The sequence below is a fragment of the Bos taurus genome, chromosome 10 (assembly GCF_002263795.3).
Source record: "Bos taurus isolate L1 Dominette 01449 registration number 42190680 breed Hereford chromosome 10, ARS-UCD2.0, whole genome shotgun sequence".
In the NCBI taxonomy this organism is placed as follows: domain Eukaryota; kingdom Metazoa; phylum Chordata; class Mammalia; order Artiodactyla; family Bovidae; genus Bos; species Bos taurus.
The window spans coordinates 37,961,163-37,982,464 of NC_037337.1; the positions used below are offsets into that span (position 1 = coordinate 37,961,163).

At 45.4% G+C, this 21,302-nt stretch overlaps 1 protein-coding gene across 7 annotated transcripts in view; it reads left to right on the forward strand.

The window, feature by feature from the left end:
- The window catches only part of STARD9 (StAR related lipid transfer domain containing 9), a 140,203-nt gene that overhangs the window by 64,163 nt on the left and 54,738 nt on the right, over window positions 1–21,302 (forward strand). For 6 of the 7 annotated variants that reach the window (XM_024998192.2, XM_024998201.2, XM_024998193.2 and 3 more), the window contains 12 exons: window positions 434–506; window positions 4,200–4,267; window positions 5,350–5,447; window positions 5,854–6,063; window positions 6,242–6,339; window positions 7,526–7,603; window positions 8,045–8,116; window positions 11,039–11,218; window positions 14,831–14,882; window positions 15,223–15,360; window positions 16,061–16,143; window positions 16,266–16,369. In XM_024998192.2, coding sequence (XP_024853960.1) covers window positions 434–506; window positions 4,200–4,267; window positions 5,350–5,447; window positions 5,854–6,063; window positions 6,242–6,339; window positions 7,526–7,603; window positions 8,045–8,116; window positions 11,039–11,218; window positions 14,831–14,882; window positions 15,223–15,360; window positions 16,061–16,143; window positions 16,266–16,369 — 1,254 coding nt within the window. Of the gene's footprint in view, window positions 1–433; window positions 507–4,199; window positions 4,268–5,349; window positions 5,448–5,853; window positions 6,064–6,241; window positions 6,340–7,525; window positions 7,604–8,044; window positions 8,117–11,038; window positions 11,219–11,726; window positions 11,919–14,830; window positions 14,883–15,222; window positions 15,361–16,060; window positions 16,144–16,265; window positions 16,370–21,302 lie in introns of those variants that run through there. The other variant, XM_024998198.2, reaches the window with a different exon arrangement.

The following is a 21,302-nucleotide window of genomic DNA, read 5'->3' on the forward strand; positions in this document are numbered from 1 at the left end:
CTTCCTGGCACCATGAGATTAATATTCTTAATAATGACTTACTTTCGCTGTCTTTGAGCCTTCTTCTCCAACAAGTTCTCCATATCTACTTGTCTAATTTAAATAGGTTTGTTTTAGGGAATTCTTCCAGGTTGATGATTCTCTAGTATCACACCTTTCCATTCTGATTTTTAACTTCTATTGCTTAAAAAAAGTTCTAATTGTGGTTTATTATGAAGTTATACTCACTGTTGTTCTCAGATATCAGTACCTGGAACACTGCTTCTGCTCTCTTGGGACCATTCTCCTAACTTTAAAAGACTAAATACTGGTGTTTCGTGATCCTCACTTGTGAACCTCAGCACTAACATTTTTTCTTGTGTTCCCCATGGATCCTTAAGGATCCACCGTGCATAAGCAATCTTGTCCTAATTTTCTTCCCTTGTGTACGCAGAATCACAGCAGCAACCCATGTTCATGAAGCCAGCAGCAGATCCCACGCCATCTTCACTATCTACTATACACAGGTTGGTTACCACTTAAATGTTTGCTCAGATTTCTTCCTTTCATTGTTCCTTTTGACTAATTTTCCATCTTCCTGTTTTTCTTTCTTTCTACCCATCCCTTTATAGGTCCTCTGATATGACCTAATATTATAAGTAGGACTTACACACAATCTACTAAGCTGCTCACCCAGAATGGCTAGAGGCATTTCATAAAGACTAATCAAGTATCTTTGACTAACATTTTGCTTTTAACATTTCAAAGCACTTTCATATCCATATGATCAGTCTGGGCATTTAAAATAAAGCAAGATTGAAATGAAAATACACATTAAAATTAAAAAGTAGAAGCTTCGCTTTTATTATGATGGAGTGAGGAGGTTAACAAATCCTATCCTCCCAAAGCAACAGTAAACCTAGACAAAACTGTCAAAATAAGTATTTCAGAATAGATCAAAGCCATATAAACTGAGAAGCATGTATTCAAGAGAGCTACTGAATTTCTGGCAAGAGTACAAATGTATGGCATGTTCCCTTGGGCTGCTCCCATCCCCACCCACACCCCAATCTTTGTCAGTGAGGAAGTTCAATCAGAGAAGGGCAGATGGTGGAAGCCAGCAGCTCGGTTGCTGCCACTGCTCGAGGGGTTCACTTGATTGGGAGCATTGTCAGTTAAAGGGGGTGATCTTGGTGGCAAGCTAACAAGGAGATCAGTGGCTCCATTAACCTGAGATTGTAGATCTGCTTCAGGCAAGAAGTGAACTGGAAAATTATCTGGGGGTTTAACTGGGAATTCTGGGAGATGATATGGCCATAGGGAGCTTGATAAGATTTTCACATATCCTGGGTTGAATGGAAGCTGTACACATAGGCATCAGAGACTATGTGCCCATATAGCCCTGACTGACAGAATCTGCACGCATGTGCAGAAAAGACACAAGAGGGCCCTGTTGGCTACTGAATGCTGGAGTAAACTTAAAGTGGCCAGAATTTTTAGTGAATTTCCCAGCTTACACATAGATCCATCAGCAGAGAGTAAAAGTCTATTGGCTCAAGGTGTTTAATTGCAATTTCTGACCAATCTTTGGCTCAACATTAAGGTATGCAGACACTGGTGGCCCCCTAGAAGCCAGGCCTAAAATTAAAAACAACTAAAGGAAAAAAGCTGAATTTGGCTGCATGTTGTAGAGGAGTCAGATTTTAGAGCTTTAGTACAGGCAGGTTACCAGACAGACAAAGCAACAATCACTATCACCTTCAAGAGGAAAAAGATCAGAATCCAGGGTTGTTATGGTGTTATCTAAAATGTCTGGTATTCAACCAAAAATTAAGACATGCAAAAACAAATAAGAAAATGCAGCCCACACCTAGGAAAATAAAACAGTCACTAGAAACTGCCTGTTAAGTACTCCACTTGTTGGATTTAGCATACAAAGACTTCCAGGCAGCTAATAGAATATGTTCAAAGAGCTGAAGGAAACCATGTTGTAAAGAATTAAAGGAAAACATGCTGATTATGACTCAAGGGAATTTCAATAAAATGATAGAAGTTATTTTAAAGGGGGAAATTCTGGAAATGGAAATGTATAACCACAGAAATGAAAAATTCACTAATGGGACTCAAGAGTCAATTTTAGATGTCAGAAGAATTAATGAAGTTGAAGATAAAACAATAGAAATCATTCAATTTGAAGAAGAGTAATTGAAGAAAAATGAACAGAGCTGCACAGACCTGTCGGATATCAGGTGTGTCAGCATAAGTATAATGGGAATCCTAGAAAGAAAGAAGAGAAAATAGGCATAAGAAAAATAAAAAAATAATGGTGGCCAAAACCAGTCAGCAAACGTGTTGAAAATCATTAGTGTATATTTTATTAAAAAATTAACCAAACTGGATCATAGACACTCATGTGAAACCTAAAACATTCAACTTGTATGATAGAAAAATAACATGGGTGAACCTTGTGACCTTGGACTAGGCAAAGGTATTTTTAGAAATGGCACTATAAATATAAATTGAACAAAAGAACAAATTGCAATTTGGAATGGGTCAAAATTTAAAACTTCTGATCTTCAAAAGATACTATTAAGTAAATAAAAAGAAAAGCCACAGATAGGCTTTTTGTAAAATGTATGTCAGATAAAAGGCTTGTGTTCAGAATAGATCCAAAACTCTCTAAACTCAGTAAAACAACTCAAAAAGATGGGCAGAAATTTTGAACTGATACTTAAGAAAATATACAGATGACAATTAAACACTTGAGAAGATGCAGACATCATTAATTATTAGAGGAATGCAAGTTAACATCAAATAGCTATCACTGCCCACCTTTTAAAATGGCTGAAATTAAAAAGAATGATTATACTAAATACTGGCAAGATGCGCAGGAATTGGAGTTCTCATACATTATTGTACTGGTGGGAATGTAAAATGGTACAACTTTGAAAAAGAATTAGTTTCTTAAAAAATTAAACACATACCTACCGTATGATTCAGCCATTACACTCCTATGTGTTTTCTCAAGAGAAAAGAAATCATATGGCCATAGAAAGACTTACACACAAATATTCACAGCAGCTTTGTTAGTAATTGTTCAAAACTGGAAACAACCCAAATGTTCATTAAGAGGTGAATGGATGAACAAACCATGATATATTCATATAGCTGATACTATTAATACTTAGCAATAAAATTGAGCTTTTGACATGTACTTCAATCTGAATGAATCTATAAATAATTATGCACAATGAAAGAAGCCAGACATTGTATGATTCTGTTTGTGTGAAATATCCTGAGAAGACAGATTTATAGATAAAAAATTCAGTGTTGGTCTGGGGCTGGAGATGACAATGGAGATTGATTGCAAACAGACTTGAGGGAATTTGGGAAGTTATTGGAAATGTTTTAAAACTGGATTTTGGCCATGGATGCACAACATTAAAATAAAACAACAAAAATCCCATATTGAATTAAAAAAAAAAGCCAGCGTAGTTTTGCTCTTGAGGACTGGATGTCCCTGCTTAAAACACAGAGAGAGTCCTGCCCAGCAGATTAATAACATGCTGTGACTTAGGCTGTGTTCTGCTGCTGCTGCTGCTAAGTCACTTCAGTTGTGTCTGACTCAGTGTGACCCCATAGACGGCAGCCCACCAGGCTCCTCTGTCCCTGGAATTCTCCAGGGAAGAATACTGGAGTGGGTTGCCATTCCCTTCTCCAAGGGATCTTCCTTGGGTTGCCATTCCCTTCTCCAAGGGATCTTCCCGACCCAGGGATCAAACCCAGGTCTCCTGCATTGCAGGCAGACTCTTTACTGTCTGAGCCACCAGGGAAGCCTGTGAGAGGTTAACAAGAGGCAACCCCCTGCCCAGCACACCGCCACCTGCTGTGGATCTCTACTGATGAGTCAGAGCCTCCCAGAGCAGAGTTGAGTATTTACCTGGTAAATTGTGCTCAGGAAACTTTGTGGGGGATGGGGAGGAGGTTGCCTACCTACTCTATGGAAGTTTTGCTCATATTTTTAATGAAGGAAGAACCCAGGGCTTACTAATTGTACCTGTCAGATATTGAGAGCTCATCTGGTTCAGAGGACATTAGAATACAGATTTCTTGAGTGAATTGGCTAAAAATCCGAATATCATCTTGGTTAGGAGGGGGTCTGTGGGGAAAACAACAACACGTCATTCCAAATGACATTCTAAATCTATTTCATCCCTCAGGCATTCCTGGAGAACAACCTCCCCTCTGAAATCGCTAGCAAGATCAACCTTGTGGACCTAGCAGGCAGGTAAATTAGGATCTCAAAACCAGGTGGAATTATTTCCTTGACAGTGACCCTGTTCTTGCCCATTTTACAGGGAATAAACTTTTCCCCACCTTTTACACATTTCAATCATCCTGAGAAAAATTACAAAAGAAACAAATTGAATGCTAGGTTAAGAAATTATAGTTTTCTAGGGCTGAGAAGTTCTGTGTTAGGGGCTCTCAATCTTAGCTGCCCACTGAAGTCACCTGGACCTTTCAGAGGTCCCAGTGCCTAGGCTGCACCTCAGATGAAATAAATGAGACTATTAGTGGAGTCAAGGGGAGTGAGGCTGTGTGCAGCCAAGATGGAAAACTGGTGCTTTAAGTACAGGTGACTGAACACACTTTTTTCCTTTGACCTAGTATTGATTTTATGCAGCTCTACACATCTCTTCAGAAAAAAGAAAAGCTTTAAAAAACATTGTGGTATTGGGGATAAAATACTGCCTTTTTAAAAAGTATTAGATGAAAGCATGAATTTTACTCATTTACATATCTAGAAAGAAGAAATTTTCAGGAATAATGTAGTCAGAAAAGAGTGTAACATGAAATAAGGCAAATTTTCTTATTTTAAAACTATTAAATAATTAATATGGTACAGTACTCCCTTAAAAGCTTAAGTGCTTTCTGAAAGAAACTGTATCAGCCAACTGGAAGTGTGAATTTTTAATATTTCCCATTTATTTGAATAAGGAATTTGAAACTGTTAATGACCCAGATACCATAAAGCCATTAACATGTGAAATTAAAACAGTAAAGAAAAGGGGAATGGTATATAACAGAAAGCTATATTGGTATCATTACAGTAAATGAGTATTACTTTTAGCTCAAAGTTCTTTGACAGCCAAATGTAATGAATTATTTGATTTTTATTGCCTGGGGTGTAGAAGGATGCCAGTTCATGGCATGACGGTAACATTATTTCTGGAACTGAATTCTAAGGGGAATTTATTATATGGATCTTTTACATGAAGGGCAACACAATGGATAGTGTTTTTCAACAGTGTTAAAAGGATAGTGTCTTCTTGTTTGCTTCTGTTTCTGTTTTCATCGACTGTGTTTTAGTGAAAGAGCAGATCCCAGTTACTGTAAGGACCGGATTACTGAAGGAGCCAATATCAACAAGTCTCTTGTGACTCTGGGAATCGTCATCTCCACCTTAGGTATTTTGCCAGTAACCTGGAGGACCAGAGTGGGAGGGAGACTTTGGAAAACAATTCACATGTTTTCATTTTGCCAGAATAGGGTAGGTACTTAAAAGGTTCTCTTTAATAAAGTTTACCTTCTGGTTTGGGGCATGAAAAATGGATATTTATGGTTTTTGATTACAGCATTACCATCATCCTACCACTCATTACAAAAAGAAGAGAGACTGAGAAATTATGTGTCTTCAATATTCCATTGCTTGAGTCCAGGGTCTAATTCAGGGCCCACATTTAAAGCCTCCTGACATAGACAGAAAGGGATTAGGGAGTATGATGTTTGTGTTCTCCAGCCATTGCTTTGTTTTAATGCATTTGTTTCATAATTACTTTTTTTTTTCTTCCACTTTTATTATTGTCTCTTAAGCCCAGAACTCTCAGGTATTCAACAGCTGCCAGAGCCTCAACAGTGCAGCTAGCGATGGTGGTGACAGCGGGCTCCCTAGCTCTCCTTCCGGGACCAGCAGTGGAGCGGGACCCTCCCGGAGGCAGTCATACATCCCCTACCGAGACTCGGTGTTGACCTGGCTGCTGAAGGACAGCCTCGGAGGCAACTCCAGAACCATCATGGTTGCCAGTGAGTGGGCTGTGGAGTTTGTTCTGTGTTGGGTCTGGTGCTCTGCCTCAGAGTAAGGACCATGGCTGCCCATTTCATCAAGGGTCTTATTCAGCCTGGGTGATAGCAGCAAGGCCAGTGGTCATGGGCTGGGTGGGAAGGGCTCGGCGTGTGTTTTAACTTTCTGCTTCTACCCCAGCCATTTCTCCTGCACACACTAGCTACAGTGAGACCATGAGTACATTGAGATATGCATCCAATGCCAAAAACATCATCAACAAGCCGAGGGTAAATGAGGTGAGACCTCCCTCTGAAGTCCTGGTTTCCTACAGCTCACACCAAGTTCTCCGGTTTTCCTCCCATTGATTTCTCCTTGTACTCACCCCAGTGGCCAGACTTGTTCTCCAAGTGATGAGAGAGCAAAATTCTTTCTTTTCTCATATCCCAAGTGGCTTCATCCAGTTGCCTTTTAAAATAATTTATTTTAGGTGTTTCCCTATGGCCATTGATCTTAATATCCCTGGTACACTATTGCCACTGGAGGAAAGATCACTTAAGAGTGTCTGTGTTTACTGCCTTTATTCTGAGTTTATGTTGCTTTGTGCCTTTTTTCATATGCAAATTGCAGTGACATCTCTGTTTTGGGCTAAAAGTGGCATATGAAGAATTTTTTAGCCTTTAAAGCTGAATTAATGATGAGAATATTCTAAAAGTTCCTCATTTGCTTTTCAGTTTTGGTAAAAAATTCCAGGGCAGGAATTACAAATGGGTGGCCCACGTATAGCTCATCTGTGGACTGTTTTAAAGGGCAGTGTATCAATAATTAGGCACTAAGTTTAGTCACACATAATACTGGAAGATTAGCATACTCTGGTGTTCGTATTACCTGCCTGATGTCCTGCTCTAAGGCAGTGATTCTGAAATTTCAATGTGTATCAAAATCACTTGGATGGTTTATTAAATCAGCCCTGAAGACCTTATAATTTAGTAGGTGTTAGGGCATTGTAATGGCACCCCACTCCAGTAGTCTTGCTTGGAAAATCCCATGGACGGGGGAGCCTGGTAGGCTGCAGTCCATGAGGTCACTAAGAGTTGGACATGACTGAGTGACTTCACTTTCACTTTTCACTTTCATGCATTGGAGAAGGAAATGGCAACCCACTCCACTGTTCTTGCCTGGAGTATCCCAGAGACAGAGGAGCCTGGTAGGAGGCTGTCTATGGGGTCACACAGAGTTGGACACAACTGAAGCGACTTAGCAGCAGCAGGGGCATTGTAGGGAATGGGGGTCCACAGATTTCGTATTTCTCACTAGCTCTTAGGTGAAGCTCCTGCTGGTCCTGGGACCACACTTTGAAAAGACTGCCCTAGAAATTACTCCAAAGGAATGATCTGCCTCTTCCAAGCTCATTGCGAGTAGCACCTCATAGCCATTTGGGCCTTCATATCAGTCAGTGGTGACCGAGTTCTCCCTGTGTTTCAGGATGCAAATGTGAAGTTGATCAGAGAACTCAGGGAAGAGATTGGGAGACTGAAAGCCATGCTGCTGAGCTTTGAGCTGGTATGTGGGCATCAGGAGTTTTCTGTCCTCAGGAGACCCTTCTCTTCTGCAGAGGATCTGAGCCCTGCTGCATTCTGTGTTCTCAGTCAGGTGATGCTTGAAGAACAGAGTGGGAGCAGAGACAGGACAGGAGCTATGATTACCTGTGTAGTTTCAGAAGGGATGGGCACCCTTTTACTCTATCATCTCTGCTGTCCAAAGGGCATCGGCCTGCATGACCCTTGTTCTGTATGTGGGCAGATACAGGGTGTGAGAAAAAATTACCAGAAAAATTTACCAGAAAAAATTACCTCGAATTCTCCTTCTTTGTACCACTCTGAGCCCAATACTTAGCCTTCTGATTTGCTTCTGATTTTAACAATAAGGTCTTTCCTTTATCTGCACCTTTCTTTCCTAAGAGTAAGGGTGGGGCCCATGAAGCACATCTCTCTCTTTGTACAGAGAAACTTCCATTCATTGAATGAGGGAAAGGATGAAAACCTGAAGGAGCTGATTCTCCAAAATGAATTGAAGGTGGGTATGTTGGGGGCACTCTGTTGTGCTTCACTTCACCTTGGGAACAGTTCTGACCTCCCTCCATCATTCGTGGGCCAGGACTGCTCCCTCATCAGGACAGAGAGGTTCTATATAGAGAAAACTTTTGTCTCCATTGAGCCTTGAGTTTGGGGATGTTTGTCTTAGGGCTGCTGATTGGCTTTCTGACTCTGCTTTGTTCTCTCAGGGGATCATAATAACTCCTTTCAGACAGTACAGTAGCGTAGAAAAATATTATTTTCCAGTAAATAAGTAAATCAACTAAATGACAGGTAGTCACTGAGTACCAAATAGGTGTTCAGCCTGATGCTGCAGCAGACACAGAGAAGTCCCTGCCCTCAAGTGGCTTGCAGTCTAGTTGGAAGCACATTTAGAGAATGATTCAATGCAGTAACTTACATGAGTTAGATGGAAAGAGCTTCAGAAGGAAGAAATCATGGTGGCTTGGAACTTTCATTGACAGCTTCAGTGCTGGAGTAGGAAGGCAGAGAATTTGAACTAGACCTAGGAGGATGGATAAGGTCTGTTAGATAAGGAGATGGGCTGAGGTGTCAGTGTAAGGGAGGGATGACAGAGGCAAAGCCACAGAAGTGAGAGAAGAGCTGCTGTGAGAGACCATGTAGACACATGCAGTGTGAGGACCTTGGAGCCAGCCAGGATACGTGCTCCTGATAGAGGCACTGAGGGGAGGAGAGGGCCGGTTTAGGAGGTGTGTACTTGACATAAGCAGGTTACTCATAGCTTCTTAAACCAAGTTGGTGACATGATAAAGGAGTATATAGGGGGAAATTAATATGACAGTTGCATGTAGGATGGATTGAGGCCTGGAAACAGAGAGACCAACAAGGAAAGAGACTGTTTTTGTGACCCTGTGAGGGTGAGTATATTTGGGGAGATTGAATCAAATGGTAATTCCTGGAGACATTTAAAAGGAAGAAGTGGTAGGCATTATTTGGTGACAGGTTGGATTTAGGTCTTATAAATGAATGTCCCCACTTCTAGTGTTCCACTGCATCATCCTTGTATGTTATTACAATATAACGTACAGTATAACATAACTGGCTATGTCAGTATTTTGTTACTCAAATGAAACTTTAAGACTATTTCAGATATTCAGAAGTTTCTCAAAAATTGTGTTTAGCTATATGTTCTGATTTTTGCTTCATTCCAGGCTTATTAGCATTTTTACATTATACAGGCTGGCAGACTGGACTTGAACCTGCCACTTCCTGGCCTTACAACTTTAGGCAGGTAGGAGTGGGTGATAAAGGTCTCCAGAGGGGAGGTGTCCTCTGCAGCACCTTCAGGGGAGTGTGCCCTGCCACTCACCTCTGCCAGCCCTTCATAGGTATCCTGTAGTTTTCGAACTTCAACTTAATGATTATAATATTAAAAAGAATGTTTCAGGAATTCCCTGGCAGTCCAGTGGTTAGAACTGTACTTCTGCTCCAGGAGGCATGGATTCAGTCCCTGGTGGGGGAACTAAGATCCTGTAAAACATGTGGCATGACCAAAAAAAAGAAAAGAATATTTCTAGGATCATAAAATACTTCTACCTAAAGTTGGCATAATTTCTTTTTTCTTAATTAAAAATAAATTTTTTAAAAAATTAAATTTTCTTCTTTATAAGATTAAGAGTTAGCTGAATCTAGTTCCTTTTCTGGTCTTCCTCAGTTCTTCACTCCCAAAGGAAGTTTCTTGCCCTGACATCAATTTCTACCACAAGAAGGAAAAAGGACCCCTTATTCAACATTGTTCCTTCACATTTCCCCAGTGGGGTTAGCTTAAGGCCTCTGCTGCTGCTGCTAAGTCCCTTCAGTCGTGTCCGACTCTTTGCGACCCCATAGACCGCAGCCCACCAGGCTCCCGCGTCCCTGGGATTCTCCAGGCAAGAACACTGGAGTGGGTTGCGATTTCCTTCTCCAATGCATGAAAGTGAAAATTCAAAGTGAAGTCGCTCAGTCGTGTCCGACTCTTTGCGACCCCATGGACTGCAGCCTACCAGGCTCCTCCATCTATGGGATTCTCCAGGCAAGAGTACTGGAGTGGGGTGCCATTGCCTTCTCCTGCTTAAGGCCTCTAAGCCTTAGTATATTTATTTTTTAAATTCTGTTCCTAGAAAAAAAAAGAAAAGAAAATCCTGTTCCTGATCCATAGTAAGCCGTCAGTGTTTTATTGTTACTGCTGCTGTTACTTTACTATTGCATGGTCTTTTGGACCAGTTTTATAGCCTTCATTCTCCCTGGGGAGACTGCTATTGGTGCTTTGTGGGTCTTTGAGGGGTGCGCAAACTTATATTAGAACTCAAGTGGAAGTGTTAGGTCACAAGAGGACTCCCAGTGTAGATAACACAGGATGGTCATGCAAAGAAGGGAATTTAAACGATGTTTGACTCATATCCCAACTAATTTTTTTTTATATTTATTTATTTATTTGGATGCATTGGGTCTTAGTCTCAGCACGTAGGATCTTTGATCTTCAGCATGATGGATTTTTTAGTTGTGGCATATAGGATCTAGTTCCCTGAGCAGGGATCGAACCCAGGTCCTCTGCATTGGGAGCACAGAGTCTTAGCCACTGGACTACCAGGGAAGTCCCCCAACTAATTTTCAAAAATAGCATTTATGGTGCTTTTTTCCCCCCTAAAAACAATACATGCTCATTGCAGAAAACTTTAAAAATAACATTTATTGAATTTCTATTTATAAAATTAGTAGTAACTATTGAGTAAAACTTAGAAAGCACAGAGAGCTTACAGAGGAGGTGCAAGGGCCTCTGTGGGGCCTTGAATAGTCCCCGGGGAGGAAAGTGAGGATGTGATGCCTGGAAATGGGCCAGGATGGCACTGGCACTGTCTGCTCCTCGTGCTGAGTGTCCAAGACCACCCCTCTGTCTCCACAGACAGACCAGCTGTCTAAAGACTGGGCCCAGAAGTGGAATGAGTGGCAGGCTCTCGTGGAACATTACAGAGTGGACATCAACAAGAGGCAGGCTGGGCTGGTCATTGACTCCAGCCTGCCACACCTGATGGCCTTGGAGGACGACGTGCTCAGCACAGGTGTCGTGCTCTATCACCTCAAGGTGAGCAGGCGGGTGCACCCCCCCCTCCCTGAGCTGCAGGCCCCAGAGGTGCAGGAGGGAAAGGCCAGTGGCAGCCGAGGCGGCGGAACTGCCCTCAGGAAGCCAGGCCTGCCCACCAACTGTGACCTGTTTCATTTTTGTATGAATAGAGCAGAAGACTAGAAATCAGAACTAGAAATCAGAATTTGTTTTTCAGCTGCTACTACTGTCGCTCTTGTTTTTGCTTTCTGTGCCTCAGTTTCCTCATTAAAAATAAGAAAGATGCGCTTACATTCTTTTTCTGGCTTCCTAAAGCACAGGAGTGCACTCCTGGAGGTGAAATCCCAACCTCATAATTCCACCAGCACTCTTGAGCGCTCCCTGCAGATACAAGCAGCTCACAGACGGCTTTCAGGGGCTAAAGGGATCAAAGGATAAGAAACGGTTCCCTTCTAGTACTTACCCACTTCAGTCAACCCCCCTTCTCCATTACTAGGTTTGCCTGGGAAAGAAGAGAGGAAGTTGATTTAGGAAGTTTATTAAAAGTATGCAGAACTCTGGAGAGCTGGTGGGCTAAGGGTGACCAGGGTGCGACATGCAAGCACCCAGAGAAAATAGAGTGACGTGAAGCCCTTCTGCAAAGACCTGGCTCCCGTCGTTCTTTGTCACCTGGAGGCCACCTTACTTCTAAATGAAGCATTTTGAGAGTTAGTGACACATGGTAGGTAGAGTCTTATATCCTGTCCTCATCAAAACTGTTTGTCCTATTGTAGAAGGACAGTCCCCGTGGATGGGCTAAACATGCATTGAAGTAAAAGTGTTAGTCACTCAGTTGTGTCCGACTCTTTGCAACCCCATGGACTGTAGCCCACCAGGCTTCTCTGTCCATGGGATTCTCCAGGCAAGAATGCTGGAATAGGAAGCCATTCCCTTCTCCAGGGGATCTTCCCAACCCAGGGAGCAAACCTGCATCTCCTGCATTGCAGGCAGATTCTTTACCATCTGAGCCACCAGGGAAACATATTGTATGTGGCCAGGAGCCCTATGCTCATTGGAAATCCAATCTGCATTTTCATAATTGTCCCCAGCATGTTAAACCGACATTTAAAAGGAGCAGAGTTTATGGGGATATGTGATGCTGCCTTCATCCCTGGAGAAATTAGGTTGCTGTTGCTGCAGTGTCTGTGGTGGGGAGACCTCAATAAGATTCATGCACTTATTAGCAAGTCTGTGTTCTGAGGTTGAGCCCTCAGGGAAGTTGTCGGAGACTGAGCCTCCCAGACAGAAAGTTAAAGTAGCTTGTTTTTTGACACAGCAAAAATCATCTCAGTGAAAACGCTCCAGGCAGAAACGGCTGTGACTTTAATAACAAATCTAAACACCAAAGGCAATCGATCGTTCCATTAGTCAGAGCCATAGGGAAAGATTGGAGGTCAGGAGAGACCAGATGGAATAAAACGCTTAGTATTTGAGTAGAACTGATGTGATATGTTGACTGGATGTGGAGTGAGCAGATGAAGGTAGACATCATGTGACAGAGTTAGGGTAGCAGCAGAGGGTTGAAGGATGAAGGGCAGATTGAGTTGGAGACGGGAGATGGATGATCCTGGGTTACTGGCATCCTTGCGGAGTCAGTGCACTGAGACTCACTCACTCCCTCACACACTGATAATGAACCTAGGCATGAGGTCCCAGTCTACTTTTGGTGGGGAGGCTCATCTAGGTTGCAGTGCGTGGGCTTCTCTAGTTGCAACATGCAGGCTTAGTTGCCCTGAGGCATGTGGGATCTTTGTTCCAAGACCATGGATCGAACTCACATCCCCTGCATTGGAAGGTGGATTTATAACCACTGGATCACCAGGGAAGTCTCTCAGTCTACTTCTAATCCTGGCATTTCTATGGGTTTTTACCCATTTCCCCCTTTTCATTTGTTTACATCCTGGGTTGGGTAGTAGTATAACAGTATTCATTCTAGATTCTCTGTTTTTATTTGCTAACTTGGTTCCAGACCCAGACCTAGTCCCTAACAATGGCCTGGGAGCTGTTTGCCTGAGTCACCTCGGGAGGCAGCTTGGGTGGGGAGTGAGCAGCAAAAGGGTGGGAGGAGCACAGGTTATTGATATCCTGGACTTCACCCTCATAACTGCTTTTGTGTTGTTGTTCCTCCCAAGTAAGAGGCATAAAGCAGCAGAGGAGCAGCAGGCGCTGGCTCAGCCCACGTTAAATGAGATGCCAGCACGTTTTGGGTGGTTTCTGCTCTGCAGATCCAGAGGCTGGGATGTGTTGTGGCCTTGATCCCTTTGGGAGGAATGTGCCTCATCACTGGGGCTGACCCTGACCCCTCGAGAGCAGTCTTGAACCCTCTCCCTCCATTCTGGCTGGTGGAGTCTGGAGACCGGCATCCATTGGCTCATGTGATCCTCAGTGGCTAAGCAGGAAAGCCTGGGTTCTGGGTTTTGGGAGAGAGCCAGATCCTCATTTATTACTTCCAGGAGTCTTTCTTCACAAGTGATTTTGGGAGAGCGGCAGGGCCCTCCCTTCTGGCTGCTGACAGTGAAGCCTAGCATGGAACTTTCTAGTCACTTAAAAAGCATCAGTCACCAGGCAGGTGGTTTGGTGAGGTTGGAATAGCATGGGCACAGGACCAGGAGAGAAATGAATTCTAGCCAGAGTTGTCCTGTGTAGTATGTGGGCCCCCAGGGCAGCTTATTTCCTATCAGCTTCAGATTCCTCCTCTATGCAGAGGATCATAATACTACATTCTGGGTGTTAAAGTACTAAATGAGAGATGTCTGTAAAGCACTCGGCACGGTGCCCTGTACATAGGGGATAGTTAGTAAATGATAAATACAGCTCTAGACTCAGCTCTAGACTCGCATCTCTGTTGCCACGTCACTGCCTTCCTCAAACAGAGCTGTGTGCTCTTAAACTGCCTTGTTACAGTTTCTACTAACCCAGTGATTCATTGATACTAACTCCAGTTTCCACCTCCTCTCTTATACTCTCTTTCAGTCTTTTTTGATTCTAGATGTGTTTTCCTCCTTTTTGTGCTTTATTCTTCTTAGAATCTGGTGTCTGTTAAACTTCATCTGCGGATCAAGAAGGTAAAAATCCTGTGCTTCCATACATCGTCATAGAAAGCATGTCTCTTTGAGACTGACTTGGACCAAACTTGGGCCACACTAACCTTAGTACCTGGGAGAAAGCCGTACTCATGTGCCCACTTCCTCAGACTAGAGAAGCTCTGACTGCCTAACTCGAGGCTACAGAACAGAAAGGAGCTGGCCAGTGCTAGCTGCTGCTAAGTCGCTTTAGTCATGTCCGACTCTGTGCAACCCCATAGACGGCAGCCCACCAGGCTCCCCTGTCCCTGGGATTCACTTTGCAAAAAGCTCAATGCTTTTTGCTCTGTCCTGCATTGTTTTGCCCACACCTTCCCAGGGGCATCCTGGGCTGCATAGTGAGTGGGCAGAGCAGTCAGAGCAGCCTAGACCAAAGCTGAGAAGTGGTGTGGAAAGGAGGCTAGGGAGGGCATGGGGAGACAGTGACGGTGCTCAAACAGGTGGACTCTCCTTTGGGGCAGGGCTGCATCCCTTTTTATTCTCCTTAAAATGGCTTTGTTTTTCCATTTAGGAGGGGACAACAAAAATAGGAAGGATTGACTCAGAGCAGGAACAGGACATTGGTGAGTGACAGCATATGGGTCTGATGCTCTGTGTAGGTGTTCATGCCCGACAGGTTTCTTCCGAGGAAGCTGAGGGTTCTGAGAGGAAGGAATCTTGGAGTCCTGAAGGGCTGCTCCTCTTTTGCTGCCAGGCTGTGGGTTTTGGACATGAGACGAGGAGACGCACACTGTGGGGCCATCTGGGTCAGGGTGATTTCAGGTGGTGGCTCTTCCTCTTCTGTCATGGTGTGAGATCTTCCAGAAGTGGATTCTGATCTCATCAAAAGAATGGTGGAGATGTTTCCTGGGCTATGCCTCCACCTGAGTGACCCCCCACCCCCACCGCCTCCGTCATCTGTAGTCCTGCAGGGTCAGTGGATCGAGAGAGACCACTGCACTATCACCAGCGCCTGTGGGGTCGTCATCCTACGTCCTGCCCGCGGGGCCCGCTGCACAGTCAACGGCCGAGAGGTCACCTCCTCCTGCCGTCTCACCCAAGGTAGGACTACCCACAGCCCAGTTTATGCTGGCATGAGTGGTGGACCAGCTCTGTTCTCAGGAGCCAGATCCAGAGGGCTCAGTGAAGCAGGCTTTAAGAATGGAACCACCAGCCTCTGCACCCAGGGATCTGAAGATTTCCTAATACGCTCCTTTTCCTGTAAATAGAGAAATTCCAAGTACAGGGCCCCAGAGTAGAGAATGACTCTCTGAAATTAGTACCTGTGTTTGTTAGCTGTACATCCTTGGGAAGGTCTCTGAGCCTCAATTTCCTCATTTAGAAAATGGGGATAATAATAGAATCATTGTGAGGATTGAATGAGCTAATCTGTGTAACAGTGTTCTTTCACTCAGAAAATACTCATTATGATGATTAATGCCATTATTACTACTACTATTAATCTATTTAGATTCTGTGTTCTTTGTGGGTGAACTTGGGTACCCCTTCTTCCATGAAGCATTCCCTGAGTGCTCCACCTGAAGCTCCACTTGCTTTCCCCTGGAATACCAGAGCTTCTCCTGTTTATCTCATTAGTTCAATGCATATGCTGTACGATATCCAGGGAGTGCAGATCTTATTGACTCAGCTAAGTGATCACCTTACTGAGGGTAGGACTTTGTCCCCCAGAACAGTGCCCTGCACATTACTGTACTCAGAACATGAGCTGTGGCTTGAATTTAGTTTGGTGTCTATGCCACAGGAGCAGTCATAACCCTGGGGAAAGCACAGAAGTTCCGGTTCAACCACCCCGCAGAGGCCGCCGTCCTTCGGCAGAGGAGGCAGGTGAGCACATGGTGTTCTCCACGTAGCTGTTGACCTCCCTGCTTCGCCTGTCTGGCGGGGGAGCTGAGCTGTGTCTGTATCTGTTGGGACAGGGGCGATGAGGCTTCCTTCCTTGTCCACAGGTCGGAGAGGCTGTTGGCAGCAGTGGCTCTCTGGAGTGGCTGGACTTGGGTGGAGATGTCACCGCCTCCCAGATGCGTCTCTGCCCTTTGCTTTGGAAGGAAAGGTGAGAGAGAGTTGCTCGTTCTGCTGTGGAGCCTATTGGTTTCGCTTTTAATTCATTACAACATGGAGCAGGGAAGAATTGAGTGTAGCAGCCAAGTTGGGAATGAAGCCTGGCCTGAACCACCTTGGGTGGGTGGTCTGAGGATGGTGAGCTAGCCGCTCAGCCAGTGGGTGGCAGGGAAGTGTTCATGGTCCTCATTCACTTCCCCTTGGATATCACACTTCCTTCATCACTGAGAGAGGTATGTACTAATATCACTTGATGTTTCCTGTGGCCACCTTCTCTGTCCGCAAGATTTACATGTGATGTGACTATGGATGTCTGTTGCTGCTTTCAGACCTGCCTCCCATGGATCCCACTGAATTCTGGCCTGCCTGTGTGTGAGCTCACATGTGTGTCAGTTAACTTCCAAGACCAGCTTCCTCTGAGTTTTTTAAGTTATTGTAGGATTGAGAAGCCTCTTTTCCTCGTAACCAAGGGTTCAGGAACTCTAGGAACAACATGAAATATCTTGGGCTCCTGCCCTAATCTACCTGCTTTGCCTGCCTTGAGACTGTGGAGTATGGAGTCAGTTTTCTATGTGATTCGTAGCAACTGCTTTTCTTCTTCACAAAGTTGTCCTTTGTCCACTTCTGCGTAGGAGCTCCCTCCCAGATCGAGATGCCTTGTGGGTTGGATACTGGGAACAGTGGTATCCTTCCATTCTGAAAGCCACCAGTGTCTCACGCCTGGGGGACTTCCTATAGCAAATGTCAGCAGGGAACCTGGTGTCTGTGAGGCCCTGGTGCAGGGTAGTTGTCCCACACCATGAACTCAGGGTGCCTGGGAGGGTTCTGACAGCCCCCGGGCTCCTGCTGCTCTCTCCTCAGGCCAGGAGCGGTGATGGAAGCTGAGGAGAGTCTTGGGTTGGACCTTGATGGCCAGATGTTGGGTGAGGACAGGAGTGCTCTGAGCCCAGGAACACGAGAGCAGGCAGGTGCTCCTGGGAGGGCTGCTGAGGCCTGGAGGACAGAGATCCCGGCCTCAGGGAGGATGGCCAGTGGAGGGCGACTGGGGGCCCTGAGGAGTGGCATAGAATAGAGCGCATCAAGACCAAGGCGGGCTCAGGGCTGAAGCCAGGGCTCTTGTTTTGTCAGAATGACCTCCCTTTTTGTAGTGAAGTCATGAAAGGAGGCCTTATCATAGGTAAGTTCTGTTGGGAAGATACACTGAGGCTGTGTTTCTCCCCAGTCCAGAAGTTTACAGGAAATGGCTCTGCAACTTACTTTTTAATTAAAATTATATATTTATTTATTTATTTATTTATTTTGGCCGTGCTGGGTCTTCGTTGCCACATGGGCTTTTCTCTAGTGGTAAGTGGGGGCTACTCTCTAGTTGAGGTGCTTGGGCTTCTCCTTGCGGTGGCTTCTCTTGTTGGGGATCACGGGCTGTAGGGTGCGTGGGCTTCAGTAGCTGCAGAACGCAGGCTTAGAAGTTGCAGCTCCCAGGCTGTAAAGCACAGGCTCAGTAGTTGTGGTGCATGAGCTGAGTTGCTCTGCGTCATTTGGGATCTTCCAGATCAGTGATAGAAATCTCCTGCATTGACTTCTTTACCATGGACCCACCAGGGAAGCCCTGGCTTTGCAACTTAAAGAGCCACAGATACTTGAACAGATACTGGCATTGGGTAAAGTAGCCTTACCTCCTGGCTCTACAACAGGAAGCTGTGTGATCTTAGGCAAGCTACTAAGTCTCTGAGCCCATTTTCTCACCTCTAAGTAAGGGTGCTACCATCTGTCTCTCAGGGGTCCTTGTGACAGGCTGAAGAAGTGGGTGCACATGGAATGCTTTGCCCAGTGCCCGACACCCCACAGCCCTGCTGCCCTGGAAGGTGGCCTCTCTTTTGTTTTCTTGTCCTCGTATCTCACCCTAGCAGACACATTCACCCCAGAAAAACACTGGTCTTCTGTCTTTTTGAAGTCTTGTCAAGCTCTCTACCCCCATGGGCATGGACGTGACCTTTCAGCAGCACCAAGAATGACCCCTTTCATTCAGAGGACAGAGGGTGACTAGAGAAGCAGGCCTCTCCCCCTTGCTGCATCCGATCTTCAGCTCCAGTCCTGGGAGCCTGTGGGCTGGGGTGGTCCTACCCAGTTGCCATCACCTGCAGGCATGCGCCAGCCCCTGGCAGCAGTGGGTGGGGTGGGGTCAAGCCTGTGATCTGCTAGACGGGCTGGAGAGACCGTGAGCATAAGGGGCCCAGCACGTTGTCAGCGGGGCTCCCCATCTGGGTGTGTGTCTCCATGAGGGTCTCTTATTTGCTCTTGGGTGATGTAGGCTCCGACGCCTCCTCGTGTCCCAGGTTTCCTTTCCGTCCCCTCTCTCTGGTGGGGCACTTCTCTGCTGGGAGCCTGCAAAGCTAGCACTGACTCCAGAGCAAGGGAGATCGGCCTGTTGGCAGTTATCTGGACCTGAGAGCAGTTTGTCCTTGAAGGCTCTTTGTCATCCGTGTTCTTAGCATTGTCCCATTTGGAATTTGGGGAACTTAGCCTTAAGTGCCTAGAACCCAGGGACACTGTTGCTGCTGCCACTGTTACTGCCTCCTCTGCAAGTGGGTGCCTCTGCATTTCTGCTGCAGAAGCCTCCAGAGCTGAGCAGCCAGAAGGCCCGATAGAGTCCTGGCAGTAGCTGGAGGTGCTGGGGTCCCCCAGGGTGAAGGGCACCATCTGAGAGGGACAGAGGTCCTCAACTGCAGGTAACTGAAGACCGGCCCTTGGTCATCTACCCAGCGTGGAGCATTAGGCCAGCATGTTCTTTTTCACTTGCTTTCTGGGAACTTGACAACGTGCTCAGCACAGGAGCCGTTTTTAGTCTGATGGTGTGTGACTCTTCAGGTGAACGTGCAGGATCTGTGGGGATTCTTCCAGACTGCCTCTCCTTGCATGCCTTCTGCCACTGTTGGGTCTGCAGAAGCTGATGGCTAGCTGCAGTTTTCCCCGGGGGAGGTGAAGGAGCTGTCTTCTAGGGAGAAGCTGATTGTACTGGGTTGAAGAAAAAGTTCGTTCAGGTTTCCATAACAGCCTGCGAAAAGCCCAAATAAACTTTTTGGTCAACCTAATAAATCTGAGAGTCAGGAAGGAAACTGAATATTCTCAGGGAATTCGGAATAAATGTCTCCTCCCTGCCTCTTGTAATTGATGGTCTGGATCTTTGTTGGGTATGTCTTAAGACCTTGTGATGGGTTCAGGTTTGTAATTCATCCATGTCCATGGTCAGACACAGTTTGGAGCTGTGATGCAGGTATGATACATACAAATTATATGTGTAAAATGTTTTTCATCAACTGTTTTTTCTGTTTGTGTGGTGCTCGCTGGCTTTTTATTCCATTTGCTAGCCTCTGCCGTACATGTTTTCTGTACACTCCACTGTGTGTGTTTGGCCTTTTGATCGCAGCAGCAGCACCTGTCTTCCCCAGAGCACACTGGTGCAGGTCCCTGGACCCACTGCAGTTTGAGCCCCACACAGCCTCCTTTCTACAGAGGATCCTGCCACTGTGTCAGCTCCCACCCACGCCCCTGTGCCTGTATTCACTCTCCCACCCATCCATCCTTCACTGTCCTCCTCAGGTTACATTAAGACATCTTAATTTCTTCTAAGTCAAAAGCAGCAGACTTTCTGTGAAGGGCTGGATTGTGTTTTACGCTTTGCTGCAGCTATTCAGCTCTGCCAACAAGGCACAGAAACCCCCTAGACAATACATAGACCTCAGGTGTGGCTGGGTTCCAGTAACTGGATTTGCAAGAACAGGCTGTGGACCATGTGGCCCGCATGCTGTAGTTTTTGGACCTCTCCTTTCATTCTTCTCTACAAGGTGGTAAATCTCCTAAGTGGAGTGGACTCCTCAGAGTGCATTGCTCAGCCAGTTTGCCATTTGCTTCTGGTGTCAAGTCACTGAGTGAGTTTCCAAGCCTGAGAGCCATGGGCTCCTGGGGTTGGAATGAGGGCCGAGGGTAGGCTAAGCACGGCTAGATCCAGCTTATGTGTCAGCTTCCAGCAAACACTGAACCTTCCTGGATGCTTCCCCTCTGACCCCAGAGCAGAGCGCCATGCATTTGGCTCTTTTAGAAACCTGAATGACAGGAATGGAGAGGCCCTGAAGAAACAGCATGCATAGAAGGCATGTGAGACCAAGGGAGAGGTTACCATGAGGGGAGAAGCTGTCAGTCTTCAGAGGAAGGCTCTGGGCACCCGTCCACAGTCCTGCAGGAACCTGGTGGCAGAGTAAAGCATGACTGAGTCTAGAATTTTTTTTTTCTTCTTTTGGTAGAGGTGCTGGCAAATGAATCTGAGTCCTTGTACAAGCCAATAGAACCTTTTAAAATTTTGTATTATTGGAAAATTCAGCTGTACTACAAATGATCAACTCATGGCTAAATCATGTTTCATTCACATCCCCAACATGTTCCCAATGCCTCCCCACTACATCTAAACACATCCTGGACAGTTTCACCAGTAAACACATCAGCAGGTGTCTCTGAGAGGTGAGGTTGAGCCTAAAGGTCTTGAACCCTCTTGCAGGGCTCGCTCCCTGAGACCAGCCCTCCCCTGGGGATCCTGGGGCACGTGGAGGTCAGTGTACGTCTGAGTTCCCTCTCCTCCCACTACTAGATCGAGAGGTGCAGTCGTGGGCTCTGAACGTGGATGAGAAGTTCCATTCCCACCATGTTCCCAGAACTTATGCTCTACTCTCATTATACCACATTTTCAGTGGACACCTTTTTATTCTCTTCTTTTTTTTGAATGACAGGGTTTCTTTATTTAGCTAAAATTTTTTTTTAAAAAAACAACCATTTTACTTTGCTGTTTTCCTTAACCAAAATGAACCTGTGTTTCTGCTGAGCCCACAGCCTAGGAATCTGCTAGCCTCAGGACTGCTCTCTCCTCCCACACTGTG